Source organism: Aphis gossypii, chromosome X (genome assembly GCF_020184175.1).
Source record: "Aphis gossypii isolate Hap1 chromosome X, ASM2018417v2, whole genome shotgun sequence".
NCBI classification, from domain to species: domain Eukaryota; kingdom Metazoa; phylum Arthropoda; class Insecta; order Hemiptera; family Aphididae; genus Aphis; species Aphis gossypii.
In genome coordinates, this window is record NC_065533.1 from 46,307,640 (window position 1) to 46,325,812 (window position 18,173).

Genomic DNA, 18,173 nt, shown 5'->3' on the forward strand with positions numbered 1-18,173 from the left:
TTACTTGCTGCATTTGTTATTAGTAACGAGTACTATAATGATGGTAAAACAGTAATGTCGAAATACACAGTTTTATATTGTATTATTATTGTTACCGACTTATCCGAAAGAAAAAAATACTAACAACAAGTCAACTCTGACCTGTCTCATTATTATTTCGATTTCTATTATTATCGCTATGTATATGAATATAAGAGGGAATACAATATGTTCAAAGTATAACAGTTTATTTACCACAATAGATACGCTATATTTTGTAAATTAAACATTTGCTAACGGTTTGTTGTAATGAAGAGAAATAAAAAACATAATGTTACCTATATAGGTAGTGAATATCTATTTAAATATCTAGAAGTATACCTAGCATTTTATAGCCACTAGAGAGTGTAGTTGTGAGGATGTTTGTGTATGGAGTAACCCATTATGACAATTATAAATATGGGCTTAATAATATACCTTCTGGATTTACATAAATGTGTAGTTAGCTTTTTCAAGTTTCAAATGATTTTTTTTTTATCATACTTTTTGAACAGTTTAAAAAATTAACTACCTAGTTAAGAGAAATGTATTTTGATACTGATGGAAAAAATATTATCATATAATATCCATCTCAGCTGTGATACTATTTATGAACAAAATGCTTGGTATGCTTAAAATATTATTTATTACGTACAAGAAATTCTTTTAGAAGTATGCAAATACTTATAAAATAATATTTCGATCTATGTATACCAAAAAAATATGACTTATTGCATTTTGATAATTTATGAAAATAATATGTAAAGCACCAACACAATACATTATTTTATACAAGTAAAAGTGTTTAGAAAAAAAGTGTGAACATGCAGTTTAGAAACTACCACCTGCGTCACATGTATTAAACGTACCAACGACGTCATTTTAAATTTTGGGATCGATATTGAAACTTTCAGTACCTACGCTACTTTTACTGCGACCCTAACTATCATGAATCTGTATATAATCATTAATTTACTGCTGTTTCAAGTGTATGTGTACCATACTGCGTCATAGCTATGAAATAGGTACTATAATATGTTAACTGCATTATCTTACTATACATGATTACGATCAGAAATAGGGTTGGGATTAAAATATCTTAAGAAGTGCTACAATAATTAGTACATATTATATTATAATGTTTAAAGAAGTATTGTTATCACCCATTTAATTATTTGTAGACATGAAAAAGGCGATCGACAAATCACAAATATTGCGTGTACCTATTACATTTGACACAATCTGGCTACTATATGCGTATACTATACTATACTAATATAATATTATGGTTTAACTATATGTTTTTATATATTCTAGTTATTATTATAAAAAATAAATTTGTGTTACAATTCTCGTTCGCTTAAATAATATTTAAATTTCTTAAAAAACAAACAAAAACGTGCAAAAATATCGTTAAAAAAGAGCAGGATCGTCTAATATATATTTTTCACTCGTACGTAACAACACATTGAGCTGAATTTTAAAGCATTAGAAAAATAAAAATCCTAGTCCAAATAATTAATACTGACGTTGTACGAAGTAATAACTTTAAAGTCACGTGTTTTAAAGTTCTAATTAAATTATAAAAAAAAAAGGTTTATTTATAAAAATATTTTACTCTTATTCTCGCGCAGTTAAACTCTTGGACTTTTTAACCCGAGTCGAGCCTCTAAACTCCTTCTGTGACCTCCTCTTAGGTCTCTGATATATCAATGGTGTAATTACGGGGGGGGGGATTTGGGTGTCGTATCCTACAAGACCTTATCTGGTTATCTACATTTATTTACTGATATTATTGGATATCTTGTAATTATTTGTTTCCATGTCACACGCGTACATAAGTTAATTGCACCGAAAAGAAATGCTTATGATAAATACAATTTATCGTGGAGAGGGGGGGGGGTTATAGGTAAAATGTAGAAATATTTTAACCCTACAAACACGACCGAATTACACCACTACGTTGTATACGTATACGGCGTCATAATATTATAATCAATAAATCATAATGTTAATAATAATGATAAATTTTTTTGATTCCGTTTTGAAAATGTTATTTTAGTCGAAATAGATACGATCGTAACGTTATTACAATATTACACCGTAGACGACAGTCCACCGCGGGTAGTGCGCGAACAATAATTCGACATGTCGAGAGCCAAAACTACGGTGTGCGACGAAAACCGGCCGACCGCCGAGTTTGACCGGTTTGAATTTCGGAACAGCCGGTTGATCGTCGGCTGTAAGTGTGCGAGAAATGACGGAATGCAACACGAGTGCGAGCGATTGAAGTGCATCGCCGACCGGTCGCCGTGTCTAACGTATCCGGCGCCAACTTGCCTACCCAGCCGGCCGTGCCCACCGCGACCACAGGTGATTCTCCAGGATACCGGACACCGCGACAAAAGCGGCGCCGAGTCACAGTCGTCGCATCGGGCGGTGGACGGCGGCACCAGCGGTGTCGGCGTTGGCGGCGGCGGGGCTGTTGGCGGCGACGGTACCGTTGGCGACGACGGCGGTATTGTTGGCGGGCGCTTGGTCGAACGAAACTCGCGTTACCGACCTTTTAACGCCCGTCGAATGCGAAAGTGGGCCGTAGATCAATACGACGATCGTCCCGCACTCAGAAACTTTTTTCGACCGTGCCGCGTTCACTGTGTGAAAAAGCAAGCGACCGCAGACATCTGTGCAAATAAGACGTCAAAATGACTTAGAAAAAAGTATTGATTCCATTCGGTCCACCGCACATCAGACGGTTATAATGTATCATCATCCCTCGTCTGTCCCACTTCGAATCGACCGCTTTTTTCATCCACAACTAAAATTATTTTAACTGCGTTTGCTTATCGAGTAGGTAGAGTATATAGGGGATCGCCCACAACACTTGCAGCAAATACAAATTACCGCACACGGATTTATAAATTTTGCGATGACAAATACGACAGATTATTAATAATAATCAATTAATAAATAATAATAATAATAATAATACCAAAATAAGGATGTTTTTAAATTTAGTCTTTTTATTTACAGGAATTGACTTTAAATTAACTTTCATAAACGGGCTTAAACCTTTATAATTGACGTTGTCAGTCAAATAAAAAAGATTGTGACTTGTGGTTGATCAGGATAAATTTTAGGTGAGTTGATCATTTTTAAATATACATATATAATATATGTATATTTAAACCGTAATCTGAGATTAAAATAAAAATCACGTAATAACAAACTACATAAAATCTCATATTTGGGGTTATTTGGGCTTTGGACATAATAATCCCCAACGCATTTTTCTTAGTTGCGTCACCGAGTGGTACTATACCTTTTCAGTTGATGGGTTATGGATTGACACGTTAATTATTGTTGTCTGAGCTCTGACACGTATGGAGAGGAGACATTGAGTATAAAAGTTGTTGTAATATGTCTTTGAATTCTAATAAAACTGAACTTTGACTGTGTGATAAATTTTGAAACTATATTTACATTTGTATACAATAATGTAAAACAAATTAGTATGATAAATAGAATAGACGCATAAAAACCCTTAAATTCTAATAGATTATTTTTTGTATTAAAAATAAAATAAAAACAGTACATTAATATATTATAATATAGTATATTTCTACTTAATGCTTATAACAACAAAAAAAGGTAATAAGTGTAAGTTCCAAGTGTTCCAACACCTCATCGGTTAAATGGGATTTGAAAAACAGGTATAGTATACCTATTATGTAAATTCTACAGGCAACAATGAAACTATCATATAGATAATATGGGCAAGTCCGGATTAAGAGGGCTCAAGGGGGTACGGTTCTGGGGCCCATCTTTATTTGTAAAATATATGTTTTTAATGAGTTTAAAATAGTTAAAAAATTATTATAAAAATAGGTAAATTTAACATCATTAATGATATTATATTCAGAAAATGTTATTTTGAAAAATTTGTAGATTTCAATGCAACTATTCAATAATTTGCAAAAGAAAACACTTGGAAAAAAATTTACAACTGCAGTGTTTTATATATGCGTATAATAAATTATTGCATTACTATTTATTTATATTTGTTTTGTTTTGTACAACATTATACAATAAGATACAGTGTTTAAAATGTAGTGATAAATTTGTTAAAGTTAAAGTTGAAAAGGGGCCCACTAAGTTGATAGTGTCCTGAGGTCCAATCGATCCTTAATCCGGGCTTGAATATGAGGAATAATCTTGTATACATGTGCCGTATACGTAAATCTAAAGTTATTTACAGTTCACCGACCACCAATTTGGCGACAAGTAGATATAAGCATATACATTTAGTATAAATTGACAAAATATTAATTTGACATTTTAATATGAATAAAATTTATTATACCTACGTCCTAAATTAATCATTTAATTTAAGATTCATCATAAATGGTTTTTAATAAATAAATAATAGTTAATTCAAAAATAGAATATTAAAAATTAATAATATTCTTACACAGCTTATAATAATATCAAAAACACATAAGTACAGTTTCATATAAAGCGTTTTAAATTAAATTCGTGATTTTAAAAAAGTTAATTATGTTGTAGATAATTGAAAAATGGCTTAAATTATTTAATATATATATGTATATAATAATATTAGTTATATTATATTTTAGACTAAAAGCTAATTAAAAATATAGTACAACAATTCTGTTTTTCTGGTTAAATTATATTGTTAAAAATAATAACATTTAGGTACTTTCAATTTTGAACTTATTCTGAAAATAACGTTCAACTAATTCAATACTATGCATAGATCGTTTCATATTTATAATGTTACTATTACGTAATTATTATATAACTTTTTAAAGTTTTACAACAATAAGTTATCTAAACAAATACAGACGTACTGTTCGTCATCTATTATATTATATTAACATATTTATAATATATAGTATCCAGAGCCGTGTTAAGGGGGGACAAAGGCGGCAATTGCCCCCGGGCGCCTTTATTTGCGCTTAATATGCTACCTGCAGTGGCCCCAAATGAACTTTAACCCCGGGGCGCTGAATTACTTGACACGGCTCTGAATTAATATCTATGTTTAACACTCATAGTTCGTTGTAGGCAAATTTATATATTTTTTTATACGAAAAAAACCGGTTTATTTGTTAGGGGAACGGTGTATACGTTTTGTCTCATTATATTATATATTTCGTCAATTCATAAAACCACATACTTGCGATAAAACACAGGACAAAACCGCACATTTTTGTTACCTAGGTTAAAACCACACTCATTTAACAATAGATTAAAACCACTAAAACCACAAAACTTTTAAAATTGTGGTATCCAAAAACCGTACACTTTTGATTTCGACCCCAAAAAGGTCGATAAACAAAAATCACATTCTTTATAATGTATATATATTTATTTATACTTTATAAGTTATAATTTATTCAAACAAAAAAATATTTAACTACTTTAAATTTCCTATACTTAAAAATTGTAAAGTAATGAACACTTGTCCCTTTTATTACTATCCATAATTTTAAAATCCATTGTACCTAATTAAAAATAATTGAATAAAAATGCAAAAAATCACTTATGTTTTTATACTTTAAACCATTATATTATATAGGTATACGCAGGATTGACTATAATATCGAGTGATAACTAAAGTCTTTAAACGGGGAGTCGTAAGTTTATTCACGTGAGTAACAGATATAGGCATGCGTATATTACATGCGTTAATTCCTTCATATGCGATGTGAAAGTTCCTAGTACGTATGTAAATTCTTACACGGCAGAAGAAAGGTAAATATTATGTAAAAAAATATACTATATTTTGTATAAAATTATAAGTTAATCTAACTTAAAATTTTATGAATCAAAAAATAATAGTACCTAATCAACAAAAAAAAAAAAAAAATAATCAATATAATAATTATTTTAAACATTTAATTTTTAGAAATAAACCTGCACATAAGATACATTTTTTTTTTATTGTGTTATTATATTAAAATTATTAAATTAAATTAGATTGAAAAATTATAAATCATATATAATTATTATATAAAATGCAGTACTTATATATTTTTTTTTACAATTATGAATTATTATTATATCAAAATGTAAGTATATGATAGTAATTAGTATTATATGATATAACTGATATTAGATTGATAACTTATAAATTAATATATTACATATAATACTGCACGCAGTGTAGGAACTTAAATATGTATTAAGTATATCCTTATTCTATTTTGTAGGAATTAACATATGTATTTTTTTACCTGCTAGGTCCCGTGTAGGAACTTACATTAGCCGTTCTTTAATCATGCTATCATAACTATTGCAATACATCTTATAATCTTATCTTATCCGTTAGTTAAAAAAGTGTGTGGTTTTAACCGCTATAAGTTTGGGGTGTTTTATTGTAAAATAACCAATAAGATGTGTGATTTTTTGAATAATTGACCTTTTTCTGGTCAAAATTAAAAGTGTGTGGTATATTTGATGTCACTATTTTTTGAGTTATGTCGTGAAATTAAATAATTAACATAATCACATTCACTTCAAAGCTTGATTACTAATAACATTGTTTAATACTAATGATTTATAAAGAAAACAAAAACCCAAAAATCATGTTTTTAAAATATTACCTATCATGACTTTTTTTTAATTTTATACTTATTTATTCAAACTATACTATAGTCTATACATATATATATATATATATATATATATATATATATCCATTTATTCTTTAGGCCATAGAGTAAATTAATAATACAAATAATACAAATTATAAAAAATACTATGAAAATATATTTTTATTTTACCTTTTTTCTCGTTTTGAACGGTAATGATTGTGATTAAGTTTACAAATAATATGTGTTAAAATATTATTATTTATTACCTACTATTTTTTTTTTTTTTTTTTTTGTTATCAATTTAACTGGTGTATGAGCATATAATTTATATACACAGGATGTACTGGATTGAAATCTTAGCATATGAATATTTTCCGTCTAATTAATTATATAACTAGTTATAGTTTTTACACAACAGTATAACTGTATAGTACGTTATTATATACGTCATACACTGGGGAAGGAACATTTTTATAAATATTTACAGACAACTGATATTATAATAATAATGACCATAAAATGATTCAGTTTTAAATTTTTACTCTGAAGAAATAGTACTGATATAATTCAGTGAATTTTAACCTTATCTTTCTCCCGCCTACCATTAACTGTAAATAACGGATGTGCGTTTATATTTGTGATTTTGACCTATTGTATAATATAAAAAACAATAAATATCCAAATACACTGCGTATTGTACGTTAATTGATCTACTTTTGTACAATTATTAGATTTTAAATCATATAAAAAACACAATTGTACATTTAAATTAGTAGGTATGAGCCGGTATAAGCCGGCCATTGATATCATTCAATAAATATATTTATATTTTACCAAATCTATAGGTTAAAATATAATGGTAAAAAAATATCTATTTACGTAGTAAATATTACCATAATTTGTTACCGCACGTGCCAACATTTAATTTATTTTATAAACTCTCAAAGTTTCAGTTATTATTATACCTACCTATTCCGTATTCGTATTATAATAAATAACACTTCAGAAATCTATTGAAAATATATTAAAGAAAAACATTTCTTATTATTTGTAATTCATATTTTAATGAACACATGTAAAAGGAGATGTTAACAATACGCAAACATGGAATTCGTACTTCTACAGTTATACACCGTTTACATCATTAATACTGATATACTTGAACATGATGAATATATTTTGACAAAACTACAAAAAGTAGTCACTTAACAGAGGAGTGAGGACTTTATTATTATGAATAGGTTATCGTATGAAAAATGAGTTTGCTGGATTACTTGGGGAATCATGAATTTATGAATCATTTTTACATTTTGGATTATTAATCCAAATATCCCACTTTTAGACATAATAAGTTGATACCGAAACAATAAATATCAAATATATAAAAAATTATCTTAAGTAATGACAAGTGAATAAAATAAATAAATATGAGATAAGTGCCATAAGTAACAAAATGCAAATAAAATGAACGACATTTTCTGCTTACAAAAATTAAATGTCTTTGGAAAATCATTTAACGAACAATTCATTATTAATATTTTTTTTTCTCTATATTATATTATTTTAATTGAATATTATAATAAGGTTGGAAAATAGTCGGAAAATTGTATTTTCAAATTTAAATTATAGAGCTTCTTTTCTATTGTACTTTTGCGAACTTTAAAAATAATTTTGAATCCCTTGGTTCCATTAACAAATTATTACCTGAACGTTCAAATTAATGGTTACCAATAAAAATATTGATAATTTATAATGCAAGGTCATTGGTTAGCTTTCAATTATCCCTTCGCGACTTCGCCACACAATTGCTTTTAAATTTTTATTTTTTGCGTGTGTTAAACAAAGTCATAAAATCATAACTTCTTATCGATACACTTTGTATCCATTATTAATGACAATAATTTTTATCCTACGAAAAAGTTTATAAACCGATTATAGGGATTATTGGTGTACTGTACTCATTTCGTTACATCAGCATTGTTTCTATTAAAATTTTAAGTTTTTACTTCAATTTTTATAAATTAAATTTCTAATTCAAATTTGTTTTATACATTTTATCTGTGTTATTTATAAGACTGCAATCAATATATTAATTTTATTATTGAGATTCTCACTAAAATGTTAAAATTGTATAGTTGTTAATAAAGTATTGTAGCTTTTGGTAGTATAAGTATGATAGTTTATCTATTAAAACACGTCTGCTATTAAATAATAATTTGTTTGTTTTAAATAGTATGATATGATAGCAAATTAGAATGTGAATGAAGCGATGTATTTTTCAATGGCCATTGATTACATATTACCATTTATTATAAATAATAATCAACGATATGACTATATTAATACGAACTATTTTTATTTTGACCTGCTAATTTATATTGACTATTGCGATTATTGTTCTATATTTTTACGAAAAATTTCTTTCTTTTCTTGAATTGAAAGAATCCTAAATTGTCATGTGCATAAAATATAATAAAAATATATTTTTGTTAAATATAATATGAGATCAAAATTATGGGATATAAAAAGTATAAAACAATGAATTTTATGAATAGTTTGGTTAAAGACTTAATATTTTTTTTCTCATACTCAAATGTTTGAAAATAATACAAAAGTGTACCATTGTTATTTGTTCATTTGTACGTCCTACTCTTTATTTTTTTTTTTTATAATTGATATTTAGTACATACTATACTACTACGTTATAATATCTTATCCTCGCAGAAAATGTAGAACAATAAAATTACTTCATTAGATTTACATTTGTTTAACAAAAATCTCAACACTCAACTATGAATTATATATTTAGCTATATAGTAGAGGTACTATAATTTTATATGACTAAAATCTAAACGATGTTATATTATACTAAAATTCATGTTATTAATCTAAATAAATTCTAATAAATTGTATAAAATTATTAATTAATAAAGAAAGTAAAATTTAATTGAAAAATGTCTTCATTAGAATGACAATAACGAATTGTTTTTAATTTTAATTTTGGAATGCAATTTAGTTTAGCTAAATACTCTTAGATAAAATAAATTATATTACATAATATGACGTATTTAATTGATGAAAAAAAAAAATAACTAAAAATTGATGAGGTGCTACTTGTAAAATTTGTTTGTTACACCTACGTAAGTAGGCACTGTATCATATAGAATTTATTCTTAGGGCTACGCGCCCTATATGTTTCTTAATAATTATAGTTATTCAATACTAAAAAAAATTGTCTATTGAAATCGATCCTTAAAGATGAAGTATATTTTTAAAAGATAATGACCAAAAAAAGTTTGGCCACCCCTGCTGTAAGTGTATTGTCTTATAAGTTATGAATAATAGTTAGGTTACCTATATAATAATATTAGTATGATATCTATAAACTACCTATTAATTGAATTAATGTTAGGTATTAGAGTAATTCCTAAAATGTCTCTAATTTCATACTCTACATTAGTCATTACTCATTAGTAATTAATGTAATTCGAATACAAACGGTTTGGTATGTATCATAATTAATAAATAATACTGGCTCTTTTTCTGTTGTCATTAAATTTTCGTGTAGTTCTCTACTCAACTGTAATGTTTTATTTTTTAGTGTTGTACTGCAGACGATTTTAAGTCATGCGTCACTCTTGAATTTTCGATAAGTTTTCTCCTAGTAATATTAATCTTATATTGATTAAATATTTTAAATAATAAATAAAACGTTATTATAATGATTATTTCTCAAACATTCACTGTGAATGTCAATGAATGTCGACCAACAACTAACGACGTATAATTATAAAAATAATAACATGAAATGTTATATTGATTACAAGAAATCTAAGATTAATTAAATTTTTTATATATACATATATAAGTAAAATATTTCGTCTTATCATAATTTTATCAATAATAATTATTCTTTATTTATTTAGGACATATTGACACAGATAATGTATACATTTTTGTGTCGTTGCTCTTTATTATAATAATTAGAGATAAGTAAACATTTTCAAACTAAATAATGCTAATCGTTGATGTAGTCATGACTCATTACATTTTGTCATTTTGATATTAGATTTTTGCGTAAAATTACGAATAATTGAATTATAATACTATATTATTTTCTTCGTTATTATAAGTATAAAAAACGAAAACAGCATGAAATCATGTTTTACACCATCGGATCATATTGACAAAATGAAAATGAAAATGATATGATACTTGTAGATTATGTTACGGACTGTGGAGATATACGTACCGTCATTATAGTACATATAGTACAAAAAAAAAAAGATATACGTAGGTATGTTACTTAAAAAAAAAAAGAAGAAAATCTGTTGTTCAGCCAATGACCATTCTTCCGAATAGTTAATAATAAAGTTGGTTCAAAATAATATTTGGCGTACACACTATATTATTAATATGTTGGACGCCTTTCGATTCCCTAAATGCTACGTGAGGTATGATCGAAATGCAACACAATAGACCGGACGGTGTGAGGTCAAAGTTTTTGATTTGGGTGCAAAATGATATTGTATAGGAATCAAACACTATAATATATAATCGTTATGGGACAATCGGGTTTACAATGAATTTTTGGTAAAACGTGTGTGTTGACCGAACACCCGTTGGTAATTGCGACTGCGCATTATTTTCTATGTAAGTGTACCTACCGGCTATTGTATTCACGACGGTCAACAACTGTAATGATATAAACGTTCTATAAGGCGTAGGTACACAAAACCGTTTTTGTCCCTTTGGAATTCGGATCGCAATTCTTGACAAAAGGACAAACCTGCATCTATATGTATATCTATATATGTGCCACTACCGATTTATCATCAATTTAATCAAACCCTTCACCGTTCAACCACCCCTACGGCGGTCGTCAAAACCACACATTTGCCTTTTATAACCGCACATTTTACATAGTTTAATACCGCATACATTTATTCTAATGTTAAAAAGGGAAATTTCAAAGGTCGATAGTACATACCCGCACACATTTGATTGATAATTAAAAATTAAACATATACCTAATTTTATTGTTAAAAAAAAAATTAATTTAGTATATTAATTAAAAATAATTTTACTGAATATAATTAAATTTAAATACATTGATATCCTAATGTTTTTAAATAATCAATTAAATTAAAAGATGAAAATGCCCGGCTTCAATAGTAATTAAAGGATATTATACTTCTTTAGCAGCAATGCGAGCTTCAAGTTTAAAATTTAATAGTAAGAGAGAAAGCTGGAATACCTTATTGGCATAATTTAAACATATTAAATCTTTTAATGTTTCCATATATTTTTAAACATTTCTGTTGTTATCGATGGTAAGAAACAAAAAACAAATTAATTAAAAACGTAATTTTTCTTACAATTTACAAATACCGTGAATGATGTATAGTTGGTAAAAATGTTTCGGACAATAAGTGAAAGTTACGTCTGCCAAAATAAATTCAACTTTGTTACATACAAATTGGAGGTTTGTTTTACACGTCACTACAATTATTTGAGCCGACTCGTTTACAAACACAAATTTTTCACCATTATTTAGTGTGATGTCCGATTCTAATATCTTATTAAGAGCATCTAATAGAGACACAGGGGCCAGGGGGTAGAAGTTTTCGTCTTTCACAATTCATAGACTGTCTCATAGCACTAATATATTATCTACATTCACTGAAGACATACATACGAGTAATACCTTCCTTATAATTTTTAATGATTTTTTGTATGGTTATAATTATTGTGAATTACGTTTAATGGCACATCGAATTTCTTTTAAATCTGAATCGATTTTATTGTTTTTGTGGTTGTGTTCATTTTTATTCCGTTTAATAAATACATTTACATTTGCATTTGTCGTCACCGTAACGCTAACCTAGCCCTTTTAAATATGCCGCCCCCACCCCGAGAAAAAAAATGTAAGTAGTAAATATTTATATGATTTTTTTTCATTGCTTACAAAATTTGCCGCCCTAGGCGTAAATACGGCCCTAGTGTAATCCCGTAAGTTTTATTTTTATGATTTTGTGATGTTGATTATAATTTATAATTAATGTGATTAATTGGTATGCGATATCTCTGTACTGATGACATCATAATTTGTATAATTTTTAGAAATTTATATTTTGTCCTATACTTTTACATGTATTTATGTGTGACTGGCATTACCCCGCTATATGGGTAAAAAAAAAATATATTAGGTACACTTAACTCTAAAATTTTGAAACTTATACACATAGTAACCTGATAATTCTAATGAAAGTATTAGAAAAATTTTTGAATTTTTAGTACTAGAGATACAAGAATTTCCGCTTAGGTGGCCGCCATTTTCCCATCCTCCCCTACTACTAAATTGGACTAGGTATGTCATTTTAGATATAAAAATATATATTTTTTTATTGATATATATTTTAATGACGCCCTCTCCTAGAGTCGACGCGACGTAAGTCGGCGAGTATTACAATCAGGCGCGGAACCAGAGAGTAGGTCGGGTGGGCCCGGGCCCGCACTCAAAATTTTTAAAAACAATAATTTTAATTTTGAATACTGGCATTTTTTATTTTAAAATTTTTATTACAAGTTTTAGAACCTATTATATATATTATATATTTAGTAATCGCGCATGGAGAGTAACAAAACAATATTTATATTCTACGCATTCAATCATAATTTTACTGTATCATCTTTTGTGGTTAAATTTACGGGCCCACCCAAAAATATGTACCTATTACTGGATCCGCGCCTGATTATAATATCGTGTTTTTTTAATATATGTAGATACCTATTATTGTTGTGGGTACACGCGTTTCGGTAGTTCGTTGTTTACCGTGTCAGTGTGTTATTGATAGATACATGTGTATTGTAATATTATTGTTATTTCGTCATAACAATAACCGTATACGGCATCACAATAATGGAACACACAAACGCATTTCAAACGGTCTCGGCCATTGATAAGAATATAAAAACGAACACCGTGTGGAGTGAGGACACCGAAACGATAACCCCCGGTGGCACCCCGCCTGAACTCTGACGCTAACTTCCAGTTTTCGCCTTTACTCGGGTGTAATCAGCTGCTGCCCGCCGTAGTAGTATATTGTAGTATATAATATAATATTCACTATCGAGCGATTCCGCGCGCCGTTCAGTACTATTCCCGATTCCGGCGTGCGCCGCCCTCCGCGCACCGTTCCCGTTATTGCCAATAACGTACGATTCGTTTTTTTCGGTTACCGCTCGTCAGTTTTAAATTCTCCGTCGGTACTCACCGTACGACACATAATCGTGTATCGTAATTCACACGTACACTTACGATTTTGTCGTTTCGGTGCTCGTCCCCCCACGTTGTATGGTTTTTTTTTTTTATATATATTATATTATTTTATAATAGTATAATATATTTAAATAAATAATAATATACTTATTACACATTGTACGTAAAAATGGGCTGCGTATCCAGCAAGAGAAAAACTGGTTCGAATTCGCTCAAGTTCAAAGTGAGTAATGCGCTGCGGTTTATTATAAATTATAATAATTTATAATAAATATTTTTATTTATTTATTTATTTTTTTTTTTTAATGATATTTTTATGAAAACTAATATGACTTCGTACGAAAATAACTTACAGGTCACGAACGTAGATTACAGTGGTAATGAAATAAATCATGGCCAAATCGAAATCACTGACAGCGATTTGTTAATGCATTATGCGAGTGAAAAATCGACTATTTCGTGTGCACTGAGCACGATCCGACGCTATGGATATGAAGATTGTATGTTCTGCTTCGAAGCTGGCCGCTCGTTTCCCTATGGCGAAGGGATATTTGCATTTAGAAGTAACGATGCAGAAAATATCTTCAAAACTATCAAAGGGAAATTGCAGGTATCATTGATCATTATTAGTATTTTTTAATAAAAAACAATAATTTTTTTATTTTCTAAGATTCTTATATGTTTTAGAACTAGACTATTTTGTACATTTTAAAATAATGAAATTGTGAAACAGATGTACACCTTCACTATCCAAACATTTTAAAGGGTCTCACCAATTTACTTAGACATTTACAATACTCATATAACATAAATTAATTGAGAATACAAAATTTAAAATTAAATTAGTGAAAATAAATTATTCCTATTTAACTACAAAAATTCAAATTATTCTTGGTTTACATTAAATTATGTACTATATTATATTAGCTCTAAAATAGGCACTAAGTAGGTAAAAAAAGTATTAAGTATAAATATAATAAAGTTATGGTACAAGAATTTTTTTAATAATCATATAAATTTTGTTTAATATAAACATGGGATGTATTTTTCTCAATTTTCTACTTGGAAGTATTGTCAAACAAAAAAAATTGTTTAGTTATTATAAGGGTTTAGAGCTTACTATATTTACAAATTTATTCATAAAACACATTTAAAATTTGACATTAAATAAAATAATTTTATGATTACTAATTAGGTATGCTTTAGATTTAAGATTGTTTATTTTGGAAATTTTTGTTTTAAGGTGCCTTCTGCTTGTATAATTTTGTCAATAATATTTCTGTCCCATAGAATCAACTAAATTTAATTATTGTTTTTAGTTAACAGAAAGAAATATTCTATAGCTCTTTTTTTCAATATTTTAATCACAATCTTATAATATGTCTGTATAAAACCACTTAATAAATATGAGTAGTAAATTAGTGGAAAATTATTATTATTAACGGGTGGCAACTAAAAATTAAAATATAACTTTTAAATTTTGTAAAATCAGTAATTGGTCATCTAATTGACATCAAACCATACATACATTACTTGTATATTTGTCAAAAAAAAAATACATTTGTAATTTATACATATTATACGAGTATGATAATAAAATATCTTTGATTTAGTGTAGGCCAGTTTATTATCTGTTTGATTAAATGTTGACTATCATACTACTTTTGCATTGTGTGTCTATAAAAGTTCATTAACATTAGACAAATCGATAATTTGCATACCTTTTGATACCATTTGAGGAGTAAAATATTGATAGAGTTTATACTTTTATCTTGTTATTTACATGATTAAAATTAAATCTATCATATTAGATATTTAAATGTTAATTGTAATTCATCATCATAAATTGTATGATGCATTGTGTATACTTAAACGTCTAAAGCAATTATATAAAGTAGCAACCACTATTTACAAATAATTTATGTACCTATGACAAATATAATTCACAATTGTCAAAATATACCATAACACCAATTGACAATTATTATTTTTTCTACTTCTTATAAAAAATATTTAGTTAACAGTAATAATTTTTGATTAAAGAAACATTTTTATTTTAGATTTTAAATGACAAGAATATAGCTAAAGAGAGGGCTTCTGAAGGTTTTTTTTATGCTAGTCAATTGCGCACCAACAGAAATGAACATGAAGATGTTTATGATCAAGTTAGATTTAGTGGAATAAGAAGCTTCAATAGATCAAATAAGAAGGAGGAATCTCCATACCTTGAGTTGGGTTCTATCAAACCATGTCCTACATATGCAAATATTATACTGAAACCCATTGAAAATAATGAAGAATTGGTCTACAGTGGTAATTCTTATGTGACTCCTAAAGAAGAAGTTACATATACTGAAGTTGAAATTGCTGTTTGCAAGACTAAAAAGAAGAAGGAGTTGCCAGTTCCCTCTAAGACGGAAATTCCAGAGTATACAGTTATTGATTTTGAACGTACAAGACACTTCAATAACAGAGGTTTGTGTTCTCCTAATTCAGGTGGTCGTACTTATAGAACTAGACATGATGTTGGAGCGGTTACTCCTCCTTAATATTATCAGAAACTATTACACTTGCTTGCCTACATGAAGTTTTTAATACTATAATTGAACCCCGAAATCAGCCTATTAAAGATAACGCTATCTTTGTCAATCATTGACAATTTTTTTATTAATTAAATATTGTTTATTTAAATTAATTTTTATTTCATTATGTTTTAAATTTTTACGATCCGATTATTAAATTTTATTTGTAGAAAAGATGCTTTCAAATTTTAGATTATAAATTTATATTCCTGTTATAAAAATCAAGATCTGCTATTTGCGTAATGCTTTTTTAATCTGTTTTTTCAGTTTTGGCTAATTTTAATTTTAATATATAAAAACATTTTCCTATAATAATCATAACTTTTAATTTTATATGTTTCAAAATGTAATTTACATGTATATCATATATACATATAAAATACCATAACCACCATCAATGGCAGTGAAAATAGGGAACCATTACATGTCAGTAGGTGTGTGGGTATCTTAATAATTTCTTATGTACTTTGATGAATTTGAGTTGTGGGTTATGGTGTGGAAAGGAGGTGCCCTCCTACATTAACAAGAAAACAACTAAATAATCAATTTATAAACAAAATAGTTTAGACTATTACTTTAGTGGCTTTACTGACCACTATACATTCCAAATATTTGTGATGTTTTTTATATCATTATTTTATAAGCACAAATAATTTACTAAAAATGTACTGAATCACAAATTTTTAAAATAGGTTTGTGATAAATTGTCTAAAAAAATATGTATGGTTCATTTTAATTATTTGATATGATAATATTATGTTGTGTTTTATTATTTAAAATAGATATATTATTGCATTTAATTTTTTAATATATTTTGTTTATATTCTATTAAGGTAGTTATTACTTTAGAAGTAAAATTGTACTGATCAATAGGTACTGATTGTACCTATCAAACACTCATTAGTAATTACAAATAAATATAAAATATATTTTAAGAAAAAATATAATGAATTACAAGTTATAATTACATTTATTTTTCAGTAAATTTATAACTACTAACAAAAAAAAAATATTGTATAACATATATATACTTCTGTAATCACTCGTATAGCACTTAACTGTAAGTCTGTACATTAAGTTATGAAGATATTAAAAAAATAAAAAAATTGTGTGCCAAAAATTATTAATGTATAAGCAATAACATTACATAATATATTATATTATATATGCATTCTTTATATTTAGTTATAAGAAGTTAATATTTATTAATAATTACTACTTTTTATTAAATGTTAAGATCATTGTCAGCTATAAAAAATCTAAATGAAAATCTACAAATTAATTGACTATAGTATGCAAGTAATAATGTGTCAACAACTGATGTCTAATAAATATTTTGTTAATTAAAAGTACCTATTTTAAGTTTTATGAATTAAAATTTCTTCAATACTTAGGGATCAAATAATAGTAAACAGAACTTATCAATGAATACCTACTGAATCTCACCACTTAGAAATCTACTGAAAGTAGACATATATTTGTATTTTGTTCGTACAAATAATTTTTACAATTTAAACAGATAATTACCAAATCGCTATAGGTATTATAGCGTATCATATTATGTTTGGTATTATCCGATGAGCTGTGAACGGATTATGCGGCCTATAAATTGTAATTCAACCGTTTATACTAATTTGTTTTGAATCGTAGATGTGGGAAATTATAAAAGAT

The 18,173-nt window shown here is 27.5% G+C and overlaps 2 protein-coding genes across 3 annotated transcripts in view; both read left to right on the forward strand.

The window, feature by feature from the left end:
• Positions 1–3,031, forward strand: part of LOC126551643 (uncharacterized) — a 12,243-nt gene extending 9,212 nt beyond the window's left edge. The window contains exon 2 of the mRNA XM_050205556.1: positions 2,081–3,031. Within this exon, the coding sequence (XP_050061513.1) occupies positions 2,167–2,727 (561 nt within the window). The 5' untranslated portion in view covers positions 2,081–2,166 and the 3' untranslated portion in view covers positions 2,728–3,031. The remainder of the gene's footprint in view (positions 1–2,080) is intronic.
• LOC114132805 (docking protein 1-like) overlaps positions 1–17,225 on the forward strand; it is a 24,854-nt gene extending 7,629 nt beyond the window's left edge. The window contains exons 1-3 of one of the 2 annotated variants that reach the window (XM_050205554.1): positions 11,711–14,143; positions 14,276–14,530; positions 15,981–17,225. In XM_050205554.1, coding sequence (XP_050061511.1) covers positions 14,090–14,143; positions 14,276–14,530; positions 15,981–16,469 — 798 coding nt within the window. In that variant the 5' untranslated portion in view covers positions 11,711–14,089 and the 3' untranslated portion in view covers positions 16,470–17,225. Of the gene's footprint in view, positions 1–11,710; positions 14,144–14,275; positions 14,531–15,980 lie in introns of those variants that run through there. The other variant, XM_050205555.1, reaches the window with a different exon arrangement.
• Positions 17,226–18,173: the final 948 nt, after the last annotated feature.